This window comes from Hippichthys cyanospilos, chromosome 16, assembly GCF_059441005.1.
Source record: "Hippichthys cyanospilos isolate Australia breed blue-spotted pipefish chromosome 16, RoL_Hcya_1.0, whole genome shotgun sequence".
Taxonomy (NCBI): Eukaryota; Metazoa; Chordata; class Actinopteri; order Syngnathiformes; family Syngnathidae; genus Hippichthys; species Hippichthys cyanospilos.
Window position 1 is genome coordinate 18,663,579 of NC_142384.1, and position 16,996 is coordinate 18,680,574.

General features: G+C 50.0%; 4 protein-coding genes across 12 annotated transcripts; 2 read left to right on the forward strand and 2 right to left on the reverse strand.

The window, feature by feature from the left end:
• Positions 1-23: 23 nt before the first annotated feature.
• nup85 (nucleoporin 85) lies at positions 24-5,249 on the forward strand. Of its 3 annotated transcripts, none has more exons than XM_088437720.1 (20): positions 24-541; positions 723-813; positions 1,154-1,188; positions 1,262-1,310; positions 1,385-1,455; positions 1,544-1,587; positions 1,700-1,763; positions 1,843-1,964; positions 2,030-2,164; positions 2,356-2,478; positions 2,574-2,705; positions 2,772-2,878; positions 2,971-3,054; positions 3,139-3,204; positions 3,647-3,798; positions 3,923-4,040; positions 4,149-4,249; positions 4,490-4,641; positions 4,773-4,883; positions 5,081-5,249. In XM_088437720.1, the coding sequence occupies exons 3-20, from the start codon at positions 1,167-1,169 to the stop codon at positions 5,177-5,179; spliced, it is 1,752 nt and encodes a 583-aa protein (XP_088293846.1). In that variant the 5' UTR covers positions 24-541; positions 723-813; positions 1,154-1,166; the 3' UTR covers positions 5,180-5,249. The 3 variants fall into 3 exon arrangements, with proteins under 3 accessions (XP_088293846.1, XP_088293842.1, XP_088293845.1); XM_088437716.1 differs by having other exon boundaries at positions 25-190; positions 481-541; positions 1,154-1,310; XM_088437719.1 differs by having other exon boundaries at positions 27-175; positions 481-541; positions 1,154-1,310.
• A 34-nt stretch (positions 5,250-5,283) lies between these two features.
• Positions 5,284-11,787, reverse strand: gga3b (golgi associated, gamma adaptin ear containing, ARF binding protein 3b). Of its 6 annotated transcripts, none has more exons than XM_088437710.1 (17): positions 11,300-11,373; positions 10,922-11,006; positions 10,774-10,849; positions 10,614-10,712; positions 10,216-10,339; positions 10,042-10,145; positions 9,598-9,678; positions 9,105-9,242; positions 8,922-9,003; positions 8,679-8,795; positions 8,385-8,588; positions 8,234-8,319; positions 7,878-7,996; positions 7,152-7,339; positions 6,907-7,076; positions 6,728-6,758; positions 5,284-6,559 (listed from the first exon to the last, which is right to left on the reverse strand). In XM_088437710.1, the coding sequence occupies exons 1-17, from the start codon at positions 11,361-11,363 to the stop codon at positions 6,228-6,230; spliced, it is 2,100 nt and encodes a 699-aa protein (XP_088293836.1). In that variant the 5' UTR covers positions 11,364-11,373; the 3' UTR covers positions 5,284-6,227. The 6 variants fall into 6 exon arrangements, with proteins under 6 accessions (XP_088293836.1, XP_088293834.1, XP_088293832.1 ...); XM_088437712.1 differs by having other exon boundaries at positions 6,298-6,559; positions 6,648-6,758; XM_088437708.1 differs by lacking the exon at positions 11,300-11,373 and adding an exon at positions 11,540-11,787 and having other exon boundaries at positions 8,385-8,795.
• Positions 11,450-13,823, forward strand: mrps7 (mitochondrial ribosomal protein S7). The gene is made up of 5 exons (XM_088437730.1): positions 11,450-11,615; positions 12,104-12,295; positions 12,524-12,587; positions 12,688-12,855; positions 13,162-13,823. Exons 1-5 carry the CDS (start codon positions 11,572-11,574, stop codon positions 13,381-13,383), a joined length of 690 nt encoding a protein of 229 aa, XP_088293856.1. The 5' UTR covers positions 11,450-11,571; the 3' UTR covers positions 13,384-13,823.
• Positions 13,558-16,978, reverse strand: mif4gdb (MIF4G domain containing b). 2 transcript variants are annotated; one of them, XM_088437732.1, is made up of 6 exons: positions 16,616-16,978; positions 15,688-15,825; positions 15,508-15,617; positions 15,081-15,236; positions 14,462-14,554; positions 13,558-14,109 (listed from the first exon to the last, which is right to left on the reverse strand). In XM_088437732.1, the coding sequence occupies exons 2-6, from the start codon at positions 15,767-15,769 to the stop codon at positions 13,882-13,884; spliced, it is 669 nt and encodes a 222-aa protein (XP_088293858.1). In that variant the 5' UTR covers positions 15,770-15,825; positions 16,616-16,978; the 3' UTR covers positions 13,558-13,881. The 2 variants fall into 2 exon arrangements, with proteins under 2 accessions (XP_088293858.1, XP_088293857.1); XM_088437731.1 differs by having other exon boundaries at positions 15,688-15,778; positions 16,616-16,972.
• Positions 16,979-16,996: the final 18 nt, after the last annotated feature.

A 16,996-nucleotide genomic window follows, 5' to 3' on the forward strand; every position in this document is an offset into this window, starting at 1 on the left:
GAGAGGCAAGATGCGCGTCACAGAGACTGTCGGCTCAGCGTGAACGCGCATGTCGTTGTTTTCCCTTTGTTGGCTTTTATAACGGCCAATGCACCGAATCAAAGCGCGCATCAACACAAAAGCGGCTATCTCCTAACGAGTGTCACATCCAATGGTGTCTTTATGAACCGACAATGTAAAAACGGCCATCGTATGTTCGTCATTTTTGTGTTCTGAAATCCTTTACTTTAGCTCAAAACGAAATGGCACGCAATTGTCGATGTGTTCAAAATATTATTTCGTACGGTCCTTTATCGATACAACGGCGTCGATTACCAAGGAAGCAAGAGCAGATGGAAAATCAGGCATGAGAACGGGCAGCCTGGTGTGACGTCATCCGGCGGCACCACGGGGGCCTGTCGGCGTATAGCTGGCGCGGACTAAAAACACGTTTGTAGTTCATGCTCATGTATTCGACGCTATATATTTGCTATTTTACAGATTGTCGTATTGTTGATATTGTTCCCTGATGGAGGAGGTCGACGTTGACCCGACAATTACAGTAAGAGACCTTCAGTCGCTTAGTTTTTTTCCCTCGAATTTAGACGTAAACCTCCCGTCAAGTCTTTCAAACTGTACACAAAAGAAAAAAGTCGTTTCCTCTGCCTACAGTTTCATTTGAAGAAATGACGAGTGCCTGTTGCCGTTTTATTCATAACGCGTGATGTTTTTTCTTCTCGCAGAGTATTCCCACATCCAGTCATGGGAAGCATCTGGGTTTTGCTTGGGGTCCAGGAGATATCCTTGTCTACGAGACCCTTTACAAACCAACAGGTGCGTACTTCGTGGATATGAAAAGTATACACACCCCAATCACATGTAAATCCACGTTGAATGCAGGTTGGATCAAAACAGAAAAATCAAGTCAACAGATTCTCCGTGATTCTTGAAAAGATTCATGCTCGGCGTGTCCTCGAGGGCCGGTGTCCCGCATGTTGTCAAATTGTCTATCTCAGACACACCTGACTCAAACGATTAGGACAATTTTCAAGCCTCTGTAAACCTTGCTAAGAAGCTAATGATACGAGTCAGGTGCGTTGGGGGGAGAAAACTGGAAAACGTGCATCCGGGACCGGAGTTTGACACTTACGACATATACCTACTCGCTTTTCAGGAGTTTCAAGGTCATGCAACTCCTTCATCCACGAGGTCAGGAAAGACGAGGACATTTACTCCCCCATTTTACGCAAACTCTTCAACGAGTCACACCACATCTTTGTAGGTCTGCAGGGCATGCGAGAGGAAATCCCCGGCAAGAACAAGAAGTCCCAGTAAGGCCTACCAAGTTAACGGTTAATCATCCTCTCTAAACACAAAGAGATCTCTAAACAAAATTCCTTTTTAGATTTGTCGGCGTCAGTAAAAATTATAGATCTGTAATACGGGCCTGTATAGAAGAGCTTCAACAAGTCGCAGGTTTGAATTTTCATATTATAGTTCAGGATTGTTACCGCCTGCTCTCAGTGATAAGCTATGGTTTATTCTGCTTTTCTTTTTTTTAAAGTTAATACCAAAGACTCAGCGGTGTGTACACAGTATGGAAATCAGGTGTGAACTTTTTTTTTTTTTAATTCAGCATCATTCAGAACAAATGAGTTTTCAAAAAGTGTGATTACTATTTGTTCTGCGTTATCATGTCCTTGTGTTTCTGTTTAATCAGGTGTCAATCTTGTTGGCCATTGAACTGATTTGGAATCTTTGCGAAGTGCTCTTCATTGACGCTGGTCAGTAAGCCACCCCCCCACCCCACCCCCTTTTCTAAGTGACAGCCAACCTTTGTTTGGTTCCCGCATGTGTCCTCAGCCGGCCCCCTGTTGCTCCACCTGCTTGACTGGGTGAGGTTACACAGGGGCGACGTGGACGAGAAGGCGGCGCACGTGCTTGAAAGCGAGAGTCCCGCCGAACACAGCGAGTACTGGGACGTGGTAGGTCACGTGCCCGTGCCCCTCGGAGAAGTCACGTCCATTGACGGATGCGTTTTGTTGCCCAGGTGGTGAGCTACGCGCTGCAGGGCCGTTTGGAAGAAGTCCGACAGTTGCTGGTGAAGCAAGCCAACCTCCGGCCCGCTGCCAGGACCACGTTCAAGCTGATGGACAACCTGCTTAGCAAGATGCCCTTCTATAATGTAAGACCTTCATTTGATTCTTGTTTACAGTTGTCTCCTGAGTACGGGGCAACGCATGCCCGTTGCAACTAACGGTAGCTCGCGTTAGCTGAAGGTGTTTGTGCGTTGTTTTCGATAAAAGAAGCGAGCAGACTGAAATTTGAGCGTAAGCGCCCCGAAGTGAACCCCGGCATTGTTTCCGTCTCCGTCAGCCGGGCGGCGCCCAGACGCCGACGGACTTTGAAGTCAAGTGGAGAAACTGGCACGAGGAAGTGGAGCGCTGCCTCCAGGACAACTCTTTCGCCAGCAACCCGCACCTGGAGCTCATATGCAAGGTCCGACGCTCCTCGGCAGCGCGCCTTTCGCAAAGTGGCGTTTGACATTCCAAGTTGGATTCCCCGGAATGCGTTGGCCTTCCTTGTCATTTTAGATCTTAGCGGGAGATGAAGATACTCTGCTAGAACATAAAGAACTGGTGGGCACCTGGTACAACTTCCTGGTCACGAGACTGCTGTATTCCCACCCCACGGTCAAATCCACCGAGCTGCATTTCTACGCTCAGGTGCGCTTTGCCGTCCGTGCCGCGTCTTAACGTGCGCTGACCGCCGCCTTTGCGCGCTCCTGGCAGTCGTGCATGACCATGTTTCTGGACCCCCGGAGCGCGCCCGAAGCCCTGGACAGCATCTTACTGACGGCTTTCGAGTTCGACATCCATCAGGTCATCAAGGACTGCAGGTAGCGCGCCATCGCCGCCGAGTCGCTCGGCCGTTTTCTACGTGACTCCAGTCGTAGCGGCACCTAAATTCTTTCCTCGTGTGTCCTCTCAGCATCGCTCTTAACAACTGGTGGTTCGTGGCCCATCTGACCGATCTGCTCGATCGCTGCCAGCTCCTCCAGTCTCACAATCTGCAGTAAGCTCCACGCCAGTGAGCAGACATGTCGCGCGGGCTGACGTTTGACGCCACCGTGCATCGGGCCCTTTTTTGTCTTTTTAGCTTTGGCTCCAACTTGAGAGAGTTCTTGCTGTTGGAGTACGCGTCCGGCCTCTTCACTCACCACAGGTAGCCCCTTTTTCAATTTCGGCTCATTGACTTTCGGCTCTTTTCCAAGCGGTTTCCCACATAATGGCGTGGCCGCCCCATCGCATTCTGTCAGAGAGTTGCTTTTCAAAAGGTTAATGCGAAAGTTGGGGGAAATGCGCGATCATGTCCAAAATTGACAATATTTCTGATCATTAATGGCAGTAAAGGAGCCTGACGCGCAAGCGCTTTGAAGCAGCGTGGCATATTGAACGTTGTTTTGTCACTCTGCAATATTTTAGGCTCCTATTTTTTTTTTTTACATGCCTTTTCCTTTGTCATCACACATCAGAACGCCCCAGTCGATTCCAAATTTCCCTTCAGAGGTTCAGCTCGCTCATAACTTTAGGCTACCGGGACAAAACGTCAAATTGAGCAAGCCAAGGAAGGTCTTGAGTGCTAGCGGAATGCGTGTTGTGTTCAGTCTGTGGCAGTTGGCCGTGGACTACTTTGACCACTGCCCCGAGTTTGGACGCGTCTACTTGGAACTGCAGATGGAGCGCATCCCTTTAGACACGGAGCGCAAAGCTCTCAAGGTGCTCAGGATCTGTGAGCAAAGGCAAATGTCAGAGCAAGGTATCTTTTTCCCTTTTACGCGGTGGCGTTGGTATTTTGAAAGGCAGTGATTCTCAGTGCACTGCTAATGTGCATTGCATTCTTTATGGTTTGTTTTTCTTTTTTTGTACCCGTTCTTACCCAGTGCGCAGTATTTGTAAGATCATGGCCATGCGTGCTCTGAGGAACAACAGATTGGGCTCGGCTCTCTCCTGGAGCATCAGAGCCAAAGACGCGGCCTTCGCCACTTTAATTTCCGAAAGGTTTGTTCGCGCCCCGAGGGAGGAGAAAAAATGCAGATCGCGTGTTGTGTTAGCTACCTCGCAATCAACCCATCCCGTCAACTTGTGCACACATTTGTTTCTGTTCAGGTTCTTACAGGATTACTGCGCCAGAGGGACTCTGTCCGATTTGGACCTCATAGACAATTTAGGTCCGGCCATGCTGCTCAGTGACAGGCTCACGTTCCTCGGTATGCGGCAAGAATACAGTTACCGCGCTGTAAGGCGCAACTAAAAGCCTTCGCTTTTCTCAAAAGCTATCGCGGTAAAATACGGCCGAGTTTGGATTAGCATCGCTGTCGGTCCGAGCTTCAGGCTTTCTGATGGGTGACGATCCCCATCAACTGACTCGAGATCTGGCATCGGCTCGCTTCCCGCCGTAGGAAATTTTTTTTCATCCTTTTTTTTTTTTTTTCTTGCGCCTATTTTAGGAAAGTACCGCGAGTTTCACAAATTGTATGGAGAGAAGCGCTTCAGGGAGGCGGCAGAGCTTCTCCTCTCTCTGATGACTGCCAAAATCGCCCCCAGAAGCTTCTGGATGACTCTGCTGACTGACGCCCTGCCGCTGCTGGAGCAAAAAGAGGTCAGGAAGGCAAATAAGTTTGGGCGCGCTGCATATTATCGGCGTCCGGTGGCAACTGGGTAGCTCCAACTCCTCAGGCTTTCCAAATCGCGCGCAAAGGAAACGTCGCCTTTTGTATTGCTGCGTTTCAGATCATCTTCACGTCGGAACAAACTTACGAGCTCATTTTGTGTCTGGAGGAATTCACGGCCGCCGCGTCCAACACCAACCCCGCCGCTTCCGAGAGCGACGTCCCCATGCAGGTACGCGTCTCCTCGGCGTGCGGAAACACCGTACCGATTTGTCTTTTGACACGTGGTCAAATGAGGAAGAGCTGCAGGTGACCAAAGTGGTGGAAACGGACCAGTAGTACAGATTTGCGCATAAAATAAGGGGGGGGGGGGGGGGGGGGGGGATCATAATATTTGTATTTATTGTACTTTTTCATTTGCGTATTAAGGAGGAAGAGCTGGAGGTGACCAAAGTGGAGCTCCTGAGACTCGCCCTGGCCAGGAACTTGGCAATGGCCATCGTCAAAGAAGGCACAGTAGAAGTGTGAACGCTCGGCGTGCCAAACCTTTTCTATTGTTTCTGTACGTTTGCAACTAAAATCCCGTTTTTGATAATCACCCTGGTGACGGTTCCTCAATGACACACATCAGCTTCCGCTCGCACAGTAATATTTATTTCATGCGACAACGTACAAACGTAAAAGTCAACATTCCGCTTACTCACAGACGACAATACGGGAGATTTGATTTATGTACACTTAACACACACTTCTCTTCTGTACGGCTCATATGCGAACGAGGCTTACGCTCGTAGTCACCGGGACGTATTTCACTGCTGGATATTTATTTTCACCCGTGTCCAGAAATGTCATTTCACATTGTCCGGGTTCAGTGTCGACAGACGGCCCGCTAAAAGTTTCCAATCGCTTCTAGATACCGCAAGACGTGGCGTCGAAGCAAAACTTGAATCTGAATGAAGCGACGTAGTTCCTTGGCGCGATGTTGCCCCCAGATAGCAGAAAAATGCCAAACTGTGAAAACACAGCACTTCATTGTACTTTCCCACACTTATAAGGAAGAATATAAGGAAACATACCGGTAGATCCTGAAGAATAATCTCGCAAACAAATAAAAGCCGTGTTACACTTAAAAGTTATTTGATCCTTACAAAGGATGATCCTGACAGGGATATCGCCATCAAGATATTCAAAGCAAAAATATGTTGCCAAGACAATAAATAAAACGAACCGCTAAAATACTGAGAATCTGACATTTGAAGAATCCGACAAATGTACGTGGACCGTATTTCTCAATTGCCTGTACGTCAATATATTCAATTACAGCTATACATAATCGTTTTAAGCCTCGTAAATGTCATACTACGAATTCCACATTCGAATTAATGTTATTCAAACGTGTGTGTGTGTGGGGGGGGGTCTGTTTTGATTTACTCGGTAAGTCGACCCCCCTAATAAAATAAGGACAAAACTCTACTTGTACTCCTGAGAAATACTGTGTAGATTTTTCCATTATGATATCAGGATTTTCCCAAAGCTCGTGACCACTTAAGTTTTTTTGTTTTTTTAATTGGTGAGTTTAATTCCTGAAAAGTTCGTCTTTTGCGTGTGTTCCCCTTTTAAGTATGAGTGTGCTTTTGTTTTTAGCGAACGGAAAAAAAAAGGAAAAAAAAAAAGTCAAAGCTCTATCTACATCAAAGCTGAAATCTGTGAAGCAACCAAAATATGAAGTTGTTATTGCGGTGATGCTCGGTGTCCTTCGCGGAGGCCGGAGTTCTGTCGGATGGTGTGGGCGTGTCTTTATAGACGTCCCCACGCCTCCGGCGGGGGAAACTGGTCCACCTCGCCCACCTCGTTGCACGGCGCGTCCCCAAGCGTGAACGCCAGCTTGTAGCGCAGGCGCACCTTGTCCTGAAACGACAAATGTTTAACTTTGCTGAATGTAGCTGCTGCCTAGTAGGACGTAAATTTGCGCGCGCGCGCGCCAGCGACGCCTCGCCTGCGTCGGATTGGCCAGCAGCATGATCTGCGTGATGGAGGCCGGGGGCAGGACGGGGTTAAAAGCGGCCAATTCCGTACCCGAAGGAGGCTGCAGCTTCACCTTCATTGCCTGGAACGGAATGAGGGGGGAAAAATTGAACTTTTTTTTGAGAGGGGGGAACAGAATCATCAACATTTTGTGAGCCTTTCCCATATTTACGCGTGAGATTTGCCCAAAAAATTAAAACGGCGAGCGCAAGCGTAGGAGCGCGCGTGACCTTTGGTACGGCAGCCTGCAGTTGCACCCCGTGAACAGGGAGCGGCGCCGTGTTGAGCATGGACACCACCATGACCAACACGTCGGGTCTGCCGGGCGGAGAGTCCGAAGCAAAGTTGAGCAGAACCCGAACGCCGTTTTTGTCGTAGGCGGTGACCGGCAGAACTTTACCTACAGAAAGAAAGACGCCTTAGGCCAGCCACAACAACGATCAAAACATCCCCCGGAAACTTTTTTGCGTCTCACTGGGTCTGATGGCCTCCAGGGGAACGTGGACGTTGCTCAGGGAGATTTGCGCCGTCCGGGCGGGGCTTCCCTGGAGGCCGGCCGGGGCCGGGGCCGGGGCCGGGGACAGGCAGCGCGACGGCGGGAGGGACGCCGGGTTTGGCGAGCTTGACGCGGCCGCCCCGAAACCGCTCGCCGTCGTCATGGGACTGCAAAATCAGGCAGGTGGCACTTCGTGTCATTTACCAATTGCCACTGAGAAAAAAAAAGTACAGTAAACTCACACGTAGGCGTAGAACTCCGGTCCTGGAAGGCCGGTATGCCGCATGTTTTTAATGCTTCTCGCTCAAACGCACCTGATTCAAATGGATAGGAAGCTTTTTCTGCGGCGCTTGCAGATGAGCTAACGATTTAAATCAGGTGTGAAGAAATCGGGAAAACGTGCGGGATGCGGGCCCTCGGCTGGAGTTTTTGACACTTTTGCTGAAGGTCATAGGTGTCAAATTCCAGTACCGGAGAGCCGGTATTTTTCTCTTCCGGCTTGAAAACGGGCCCGATCATTTGAATGGGGTGCGTGTTTCCAAAACGTGCACGATACCGACCCTCCAGGACTGGAGTTCCACGCCTATGCTTGAGGGCTATCCAAAGTTACATGACTTTACTCAAACCAAAGTAGAATGCTGACATTACTACTTCCTTAAATGCAATGGAATAAATGAGTAATTTTGACGTTCTTTTGCCTGGCACCTCTTGTGTTCGGGGAAGCCCATCATAGCCAAGTCTTGCAGGTCCCGGAGCGAGGTCGAGGCCGCTTCCACGGGGGGGCCGAGCGCACTTGCGAACAAATCCGTGCCGGATGCGGGCGCCTGAGCAAATGGAAAGCCCTTGCAGCCTTTCAAGCATATCCAAGAAAAGATTTAGCCAGATGAAATCCATTGTGTTTTGCCAAACCGTTGGTGCCTATCCCCGTAACCAAGAAAATAGCCGAATTCCGGCGGAAAATTAAGGGTGCGTACTTTATGAAGGGGCTTCTGGTAATTCGTCCTCCACGACGGCAATAGCCACTAGAAAGGGTTTTCACATTTTTGGCTCGCATAGCCCACCTGCAAAGAAGTCCACCGATCGGACGTTTCCGTCAGCTTCGGTCTGGACCGGTCGCTCGGTGACGCGGGGCGGTGGTCGTTTAGTCCTGGGGGCCGGACAACGTTTGTTTTCACCCGGGTGCTTTTCCAGCGGCGCGGAGGCGTCCGCTACCTAACGACAGCAGCTGGCGATCCAGCAGCGAGAGCGCGGGGGATCCCCGGGCCCCGTCGCGAGCCGCCGCTTCGGGAGGCGGCGGCAGGGCGGGGAAGGACGCCTCTCCCAGGATGTCCGACAGGTGGGCGGGGAGCGGGGCGGGGGCGCTCGGCGGGTCGGCGTCGCCCAGGTCGATGAGCGCGTCCGTGGTCTCCGGCGAGTCTGGCGGCCACCGGACCGTGCTTTCTGTCACTCCTTTGCGCATTTTCGACGTGCGTGTATATTGCCTAAAACTATCAAGAAGAATCTGACCGCCGCGCGCGTGCGCACGAGGCTCCTGGCCGTCTCCGTCGACGGGCAAGCCCTCCACTATCTGCTTGTAGGAGTTGATGACTCTGGAGAGGTCGTCGCTGGCCTGCAGGATGTCACCTGGGGACCATCGTCCGCCCGAACCCCGTTAACCCATTTGCCGCCGGCGACGGTTAGCGTAGTGGATGAAATCCGATTGAATGGATCGCGCGCGACCGATTCGTCGGGGCAAACGATTCCACGCACCTAAACTCGCGTCGTCGTCCTCGGCCTCGGTGGCCATTTTGAACGCGGCTCGCCTCAGCTTGTCGCAGCGCTCGTACAGTTCCTGAGGCCCCCGACAAGACGTCGGCCGGGCGCCGCTTCCACGTAGCCGCGCCGCGCCGCGCCGCGCCGCGCCGCGCCGCGCCGCCTCTTTTGAGGACCAACCTTGATGATCTCCTTGTCGGCTTCCGACGACGAGTCTTTGTCGTAGTGGGAGAGCATCTCGGACAAGAGCTTGACGTTGATGTTGACCTCCTCCAGCGCGTTGTTGCGCTTTGACGCCTTCTGGACGCGCGCCTCGTCCTAAGCGGAGGGGGAGCGAGCGAGGGTGGAAGCAAAGGAAGGCAGGGAGGAGAGGGATGAAGGAAAGGATTAGGAGAGGGAGGAAGGAAGGAAGAAAGCAAGGGAAAGCACTCACAACCCTGCAGAATCATAAGTGTTTCCCACCTTATTGCGACCAAGTTAGTCATTCTTTTGAACAATATTAGCAGGTATCTTTGCCATAAATAAATCTCTCCAATTGCAATCATCTGAGAACGATAGGATGGGGTCAATTTTAATCACGTGATCAGGACATCCCCACCAGCAAAATAATTGTATTGAATATTGATTTTTAGTGGTTGGAAACACAACTTGCCCTGACTGAGAAGTGGCTCACCTCTTTCACCATATTTTTGATTAACCTGTTGGCCTCCTGGAGGTCTTCAGGATTTTTGCTGCGGAGAAGCTCAGCCAGGAGCTGTGGACACGCATGCAACAAACACAAAACGCTCTTAAAACAACAAAAATACATGTTTCGTATGAAATGCTGAAAACGCCTTACCGTTTATTTTACAAACTGTCAACACGGGTATCAAACTCAAGGACCGGGGGCCAGATGCGGCCCGCCGCCGCACCATTTCACGTGAGCCGCAAAAAGCAAGTCGCGCTTCTACTTATGTGGTTTTTGGAAAATTGGAACCGACATTTCAAAAAGCGGTGTCATAAATACTATCGCAGAAATTTGGCATGATTTTTTTTCTACAGCCGCTTCTCCTTTGTTTGACACCCCTGCAATGCCACAAAAAAAAGGTGGCAACTGAGAGGCATTTTGCAACCTAACCTTGCCCATATCCTCGTTGTCAAACACGGGGTGTTTGGGGCGCGTGGGCGGAGAGGGAATCAACGTCCGGTCCGGCGGCAACTCCGGGTCCCGCGTCACCAGCCCTGCGTCGGGTGGCAAGAGTGTCGGACGGAGCCGAGAGGGTCCATCCAAACGGCGTGGGCTCCAGCCCACCTTGTCTCCTCAGGGTCTGGTAGGCTTCCTTTATCTTGCTCTCGTTGGAGAAGGCCACCGTCCAGCTGTACAGCATTTCCACGATCTTCGTCTTCACCTTCTCGGGCGCGCTGTCGCCCATGTACTGCCAATCGGCAAAACGGAGAACGCGGCCGGCCGCTCTTTAGCGCTTTATCTTTTACGCCGCGGGTATCAAAGTCCAGTCCTGGAGAGCCGTTACCCTGCCTGTTTTGGAACCTTCTCTCTCAAACACACCTGATCCGAAGCATTCACGAGCTTCTGCGGAGCTTACCAACAAGTTCGTCGTTTGAATGCATCGGGGAGGGAAAACTGGAAAACATGCAGGATAGCGGCCCTCCGGGACCGGAGGAGTTCCACACCTACGAAAACCGGCTCACCTTCGGAGACACAACTTTTATCAGCTCGTTTAAAAATCGGTACTTCCCAACTTCGTTATGAAACCTCCTCCCGCAGTTCTTCATGCACGCTTCCAACACCTGCGCACACGACCAAAGCATTCAAAGCAATTGTTTGCACTCAACTTTTCTTTGTTCTTACTGTGAGTGCCTGAAGCGCTTCCCATTCTTGCGGCGAATGGATTTTGTGGACCAGGAGTGGGATTGCAATTTGGGGGCTGCAAGAGCAAAGTCCAAATGATATTTTATTTCTAGCAAAAAGCAAAAAGCGGTGCAAACGGAAAACGAACCCTTCCAGTTCTTTGTTGACTTGGTCACAGAAGCCAATGATGTACTCCCAGTCCTCTTGTCTGTTTGTCGGATGAGTGGCTTTGTCTGGTGCACACATGTACATGTTCACATCAGTACATACTGATCATCAGTCCGATCGTAAAGTGCAAATCTTGTGTCATGTCAACTGATTTAATACATTGAAAATACACCTCTAGTCTCCACCCTGATGATTGAAATGATGCACACGCACATACACGACCGCAACGGCGTCCAAAGTGCCAGAAAGCAATGCTGACAACTGCTGTATGTGATAATCGACCGTCTCGAAACGTTGGCGGTTGAATTTGCATAGCTACTGGTGTCTTTTAATTGATAAAATTATAATAATCACTCACTGAGCCAGGATTCAAGCGACTCCCCTTCCTGATACGCCATAGCAATCAAAACATCGCGATACATCACGAGCGTGTGAACGAGAGTCGCACATTCTGGCATTCTACATACAATGTAAATAAAAGAAGACAGAATACAATGAAAATTAATTTGAAATCGTTTTGTTTTGACTCACGGCGATGTTTTGAAAAACTGATTTTCAAATGTATTATTTTCATAAGGCATCTGCACGGGCTACTAACTGTGTGTCGGGGTCCTGCTCGATATTTCCAACATGGCAGCTTCCATCTCCGGATTTTTAAAACCTTGGACGCCCAGGTAATTTCACATTGTAAACGATAATCGCAAGAGTAATCAACACAAGATTAGATTGAATTTGAGTTTACCCTTTCAATCCTTAAAAATAAAAACAAGTGTTAATTTCCGGAGAAATGTTGCTCCATCGTGAGAGAATCTAGCGACCCGAGTACAAGCCAATTGACTTAATGCGTGCTATGTTTTTGTTTGAAACTACCATTTGCTTTATAAAACAGTCCTTTGGTGTTATTTGTAGGTTTCCCTCATCATTCTGCGTCAGATATCGCGTAGAATTACATATACAATGTAATGGGATCGGGATTAAATGTACAATTTTCCTGCCACATTTTTACACAGGAGTGGGAGTGAAAAGAAATGCTGTTGACACAAGGTTGACTTTGACAATGAGAGTGCCACTGCATCACCCGGTGCTGTGAACGTGCAATTACTACTCGCACAGCCGAAGCAAATCCCGAGCGTCACCGTGAATGACTGTTTTGCTTTTGCAGGGTGTTGGCGACGCGATGGAGCAGATACAATCCGTACTACCTGGAGCCCGAGGTGAGGAAGGAGGCGTACGACAAGCCAGAAACGGAACTCGGCGAGGAGGAGAAGGAAGAACGGGCGCTCAAGACTCTCAGGCCCATCAAGGCGGCAACAAACGGCGTCACTAGCTCTGTTTTCCACGATCCTGCCATCAGGTAATGCACACGCATCCTGGCAAAATCGCTTACGCTCTGTTCTTAGTACGTAGAAGCGTGGATATTTTGGGTTGTGCCGCTCGACGTGCTCAAGAGTAAAAGTCGACGGAGGTGCAGTCGTGACCCGGTTTTCCGGACCTCCCTTATTTTTATACTTGCTTAGCTCGCACCCTTGTTCACAACACACAGTGTGGAGTTGCTGATCGTTTGGAACTTTTGCTTTCCCAGTAAGTTCATCAACATGATGATGAAACACGGCAACAAAGTTTTGGCAAGGGAGATCATGACGGAGGTATGACCCACCATTCGATGTGCGCGCATCGCTACGTAGAATTTAATAGCCGCGCTATCTTTGTCGAGTCAGTTGACAATGCGCCCTCTCGTTCCAACAGACATTGGAGCATATTAAAAGGAAACAGGTGGAGAAGTACCACAAAGCGCCATTGGGGAAGAGAGAGGAGATTGAGTGCAACCCTTACGCCATCTTCCATCAAGCTTTAGACAACTGTAAGCCTGTTGTTGGTCTCGCCAGCATCCAGAAGGGTGGAAAGTTCTATCAGGTCAGTTTCCATCACGTGCATTTTACTATATTGTAAGTCGCTAATAGAATAGCAAAGCTTTTTCCCAACCACTTTTATAATTTAGTAGTATTCACTTAAGGGTTTCTGAGCATCTTTTGGAACGGACTAGGCTATTTACATGTAAAAAGTGGCTCTACTTCTGAAAGATTGACGGTATGCAACGACTTCCGGCGCAAATTGATTTTGTAAGCAGAGCTGCCGCCGTATCCCTTTTCGTTAATGCTTCCAATAATCACCTCAACATCAAGGCTTGAAATAAATGAAAAAGTCCTCCTGGCCTCTCAGGTGCCGGTCCCGCTCACGGACAACAGGCGACGCTTCCTTGCCATGAAATGGATGATCAACGAGTGCCGCGACAACAAGCACCGCCGCACGCACATGTACGAGAAACTTTCGCAGGAGCTGATGGCGGCCTCCGTCAAGGAAGGAAACGTCTTCAAGAAAAAAATTGAGACGCACAAGATGGCCGAAGCCAACAGAGCGTACGCGCATTACCGCTGGTGGTAAAGGTGCGCGGGACTGGACTCGAAAGAAATTCTCAACCTCGGGCTACGCCCCCGTACGCGCAGCGCAGTGGCATGCTGTAGACCTCCTTTTTTCAGTGGTCCGGTTGGGGCAAAAAAAGGAAAAAACATCCCCCGTTTTTGACTTGTTGGGTCGCATCCCAATCAAAGGGGACTGTTTTTTTTTTCAAAATCTAAGATTTATTGGAAGAAGTACAAGTTGAAAATATTCACAAACTCCCTGAATAAACCTCTCTTTCACGCAATTTGCTGGTAAAGAAAATTTGCTCGCAGAACTTGCAAATCTTAATAAAATATTTCTCAAAAGTCCGACAGATAGTTCGATTTCCCTCGCCGTCCGTCCCGCGTAAAAAATCCAAAATATAGCGGAAATATTTTCAGAAAACGCACTCAACTAAAATAAATAAAAGAACAACTAATGGAGCCGTGTGGTCCAAGTCCGAGGACTCGTCCGTCGCCGGCGGATACGCCCCCTCCCCCTTCAGTCCGCAATCTCGCTGTAGTAGTATCTGTGCGCCGTGGGGCTGAGCAGCCAGCCCCCCGCCCGGAATTCCAGGATCTCCAGCAGCAGCAGGCGGGCCATGGAGCTCAGGCCCTCCTGGAGCAGGAAGCCGTCGCGCAGCAGGTAGAAAAGCTGGTCCATGCGCTGGCCGCTGGACTTCTCCAGCTGCTCCCCGATGCGGTGCAGCTGCAGCACCAGGCAGTCCACCTGGGGGGAGGCCGCCATCAAACGCGCCGCGGCGGTTCGCGCCACAATCAAACGCGCCGCGGGGGGGCAGCTAAAGGGGGCGGCTAGGTTTTTCTTCGGAAACTACGGATGATGAATTACAATTGCTTGATTTACGGCTCCTCCGACGTTAGCAAAAAGCTCAGCAAAATAAACGCTGCGCAAACGAGTGGATTTGCTTCACGCCCCAATTGGTTTTCTCTGAATTTGAAAAGAAAGATGCCTTGTTCCCGCCGCGACATTACGAAGCGTTCAATTGGCTCGGTTCCAAACGAGCTTGGCCGATACCTTCGCGTACGCCCGTTTGACAATGGCTAAGTGCCGTCTCGCTCACCTCCTCTTCATTCATCAGAGCGTCGGGTTGCGCCAGCCTCGTCAGGCAGTCGTACACGGGGTGGACCAGCGCCACCATGGGCATGTTGTTCACCTTAGCGGCAGCGCCAGGAGGAGAATTCAGTCGGACGCCATGGTTTGAAAGAAAAGCGTCAAAAAGGCTCCAAATCCTACGCGCCGGCCCTTTAAGATTGAAGCCCGGCGAGCTATTCAAAGCTTCCGTTTGCCGTTCGATTCGGCCATTTTATCGAGGCGAAGTCGAGTCCACCCGCGAGTCGTTGGCACGGCACGCGCCTATTTTATTCTGACTCGGGCGCGTGCCGTGCGAACGACTCGCGGGTGGACTCGACTTCGCCTCGATGCGACGACAACTCCGTTTGCAAATCCAGATCCGCAAATGCAAAAGATCAGAGCCGCCAATCCGGAGGAGAGATTCACGCGCAGGGTCATACTCGTACGAATGGCGAAAGGAGCATACGTCTTTTTGACGGCAATCCTACCATAGCTAGCGCGCCAATAAAACAAAACAAGGCCTGAATTTAGCATTGGGCAGATGAGAAGCTGCGAGCTTCTGGAAAGATGACTTCAAAAAAAAACAAAGCGTCGATGTTTGCGCTCACTTTGAGGTAGTCGTAGATGTTGCAGATAAAGGTGACGAAGCAGACCCACTCCTGGAGGGAGCGCGTTCGGGTCCCCTCGCGTTCCTTGAACTCCTGCTGGAGCCTGTTGAGCAAGTTTCTCCTGAACACGCTGCCGTTGTTCTGCTTGGCCTCCGCCTGTACCACACATGGGATTTGCACTATACGATGCAAATCGGAACTCCGCGAGCCCTAAGATATGCCTGGCACTTCAGACAACACTTTTAACCCCCGGGTGTCGGGCTCGGCCGCGCGCAAACGGCCCGCGAAGCTCGATGGCTTCGCGAAGCTTCATTTGGCCGCCGGCCGGCGAACAATAGCCTCGCTGCTTTACTTGCGATAGAGAAAGCGCTTCCGCGCTGCGGTTGCGTGACTATACACCGGATCCGTTTGGACGCGACGGAAGCACCTGCACGATGGTGTAACAGATGCGTCCCGCCTCTTTGCTGAACACTTGGTCCTTCAGCGACTGATCCACAATGATGTTGGACACCTTCTCCAGATTGACAGAGCCCGGATCTGGAAGACACGGATTACCCGCTTGGAGGCCACAGCCGCGTTTTGGGTATCGTTCCGACGTTCGACTCACCTTTCAAGGCCGTCTTGAGCAACGTTTGCGTTTCCAGGTCAAACGACTGGATCCTGTAGTCCTCCGGTGGAGAGTTTTCCATAGCTACGGACTACACCGCCCAAGGGAATCAGTCACTCATCCCCTACTTCCCAAAACCTACGTTGTACAGGGATTTGGCGGTGGTACCGCCTCTCGTTATGAAAAATTCAGCTTGCGAAACGCCTAGCCGGAAAACCATTGTCTCTAATAACCGGAGAAAATTCAAGATACCAGAGGCCACGCTGTTTGCGCAATGTTGTTTGGCGCTAACATGACCGTCGCCACATTCCTATCACTACCGTTGTTTGTTAGTTTGGCATGCGTTTTTATCATTTATTAAAATGCCTGCTTGCCCACAAACAAGACAACAGTTTTTTGCATTTTCATCCTTGCTCTTTTCGTCCACACTTCCCACCGACTATTTACACTGTAGAACTAACAGACAGAAAATGTACATTAGCCCAAACGCAATCGTGGAATTTGCTTTATTTTCAGGTAACTTTCAAAGTCCACTGCATAAAATAAACAACGCCACTCTAAATCGGAACTCCTTCCTAAACTATTTAGCAGGTAGAGACAACAATAGCTCCAAAATCCTGTGCTGTCATCAAGTTGGCTGCGGACTGATGAGAGCAAGGATTAACATGTGAGCGCAAAGTCGGCTCACATTCACGTCGCAACCTTTAAAATGTCAAATGAACAAGTTAGTCTAACGTCCAACACACGCTGGGTCGTTTAAGAAATTGGTGTCACGCCGCCGTACATAAAACTGATGTTTGTTGCGTGGACGTCGGTCGCGATGCTAGCGAGCTAGCCCGTTATGCTCAACAAGTAGGAGATAAGTTTAACGCAAGGAACAACAAAATGTCCATTTGTAAGCAGCGGAGTCTCATAGTTTAGTACTTACATTTGTAAAATACTGCGCGTACTGTAAGGTTGACCGTCGGTCCTCCGCGTCTTCACGCGCATAGGTATCCCGTACCCGGAGACGTTCAAAGATGAAATAATCTCAACGAGAAAATAGAGCGTAAACTCTCTTGGGTAAATGTCGACTTTCAAAGATACGAAATCAGTACAAGAAAAATCACCGCCGCTGGCTGGGCTCGCGCAATGTGAAAAACCATCTCCGTTGCCCTCTAGCGGCAAAAGACTGTAAAATATTCATTGGATGTCTTGAGTTTTGTATTTTTACCGCGTTGATTATTGTTGCGGCGTTGCAATTCGTTCTACGAAACATTTATCATTATCTGCGAAGGTATTCTTCCCTTGTTATTTTCAAGCGGCAATG

What these genes read in the sequence shown, in the direction of transcription:
- nup85 (XM_088437716.1), top strand. Translation starts at nt 509, where the DNA reads ATGGAGGAGGTCGACGTTGACCCGACAATTACA. An exon ending in GTACACAGTATGGAAATCAG is followed by an intron (nt 1,588 to 1,699) that starts GTGTGAACTTTT and finishes CTGTTTAATCAG; the next exon opens with GTGTCAATCTTGTTGGCCAT. An exon ending in AAGGCAAATGTCAGAGCAAG is followed by an intron (nt 3,799 to 3,922) that starts GTATCTTTTTCC and finishes GTTCTTACCCAG; the next exon opens with TGCGCAGTATTTGTAAGATC.
- gga3b (XM_088437706.1), bottom strand. Translation starts at nt 11,363, where the DNA reads ATGTATCGCGATGTTTTGATTGCTATGGCGTATCAGGAAGGGGAGTCG. An exon ending in AAGCGCTTCAGGCACTCACA is followed by an intron (nt 10,713 to 10,773) that starts GTAAGAACAAAG and finishes TCGTGTGCGCAG; the next exon opens with GTGTTGGAAGCGTGCATGAA. An exon ending in GAAGCTGCAGCCTCCTTCGG is followed by an intron (nt 6,560 to 6,727) that starts GTACGGAATTGG and finishes TTGTCGTTTCAG; the next exon opens with GACAAGGTGCGCCTGCGCTA.
- mrps7 (XM_088437730.1), top strand. Translation starts at nt 11,572, where the DNA reads ATGGCAGCTTCCATCTCCGGATTTTTAAAACCTTGGACGCCCAG. An exon ending in TTAAAACCTTGGACGCCCAG is followed by an intron (nt 11,616 to 12,103) that starts GTAATTTCACAT and finishes TTGCTTTTGCAG; the next exon opens with GGTGTTGGCGACGCGATGGA. An exon ending in TTCCACGATCCTGCCATCAG is followed by an intron (nt 12,296 to 12,523) that starts GTAATGCACACG and finishes TTGCTTTCCCAG; the next exon opens with TAAGTTCATCAACATGATGA.
- mif4gdb (XM_088437732.1), bottom strand. Translation starts at nt 15,769, where the DNA reads ATGGAAAACTCTCCACCGGAGGACTACAGGATCCAGTCGTTTGACCTG. An exon ending in TCTGTTACACCATCGTGCAG is followed by an intron (nt 15,237 to 15,507) that starts GTGCTTCCGTCG and finishes TGTGTGGTACAG; the next exon opens with GCGGAGGCCAAGCAGAACAA. An exon ending in CTCTGATGAATGAAGAGGAG is followed by an intron (nt 14,110 to 14,461) that starts GTGAGCGAGACG and finishes GCCTCCCCCCAG; the next exon opens with GTGGACTGCCTGGTGCTGCA.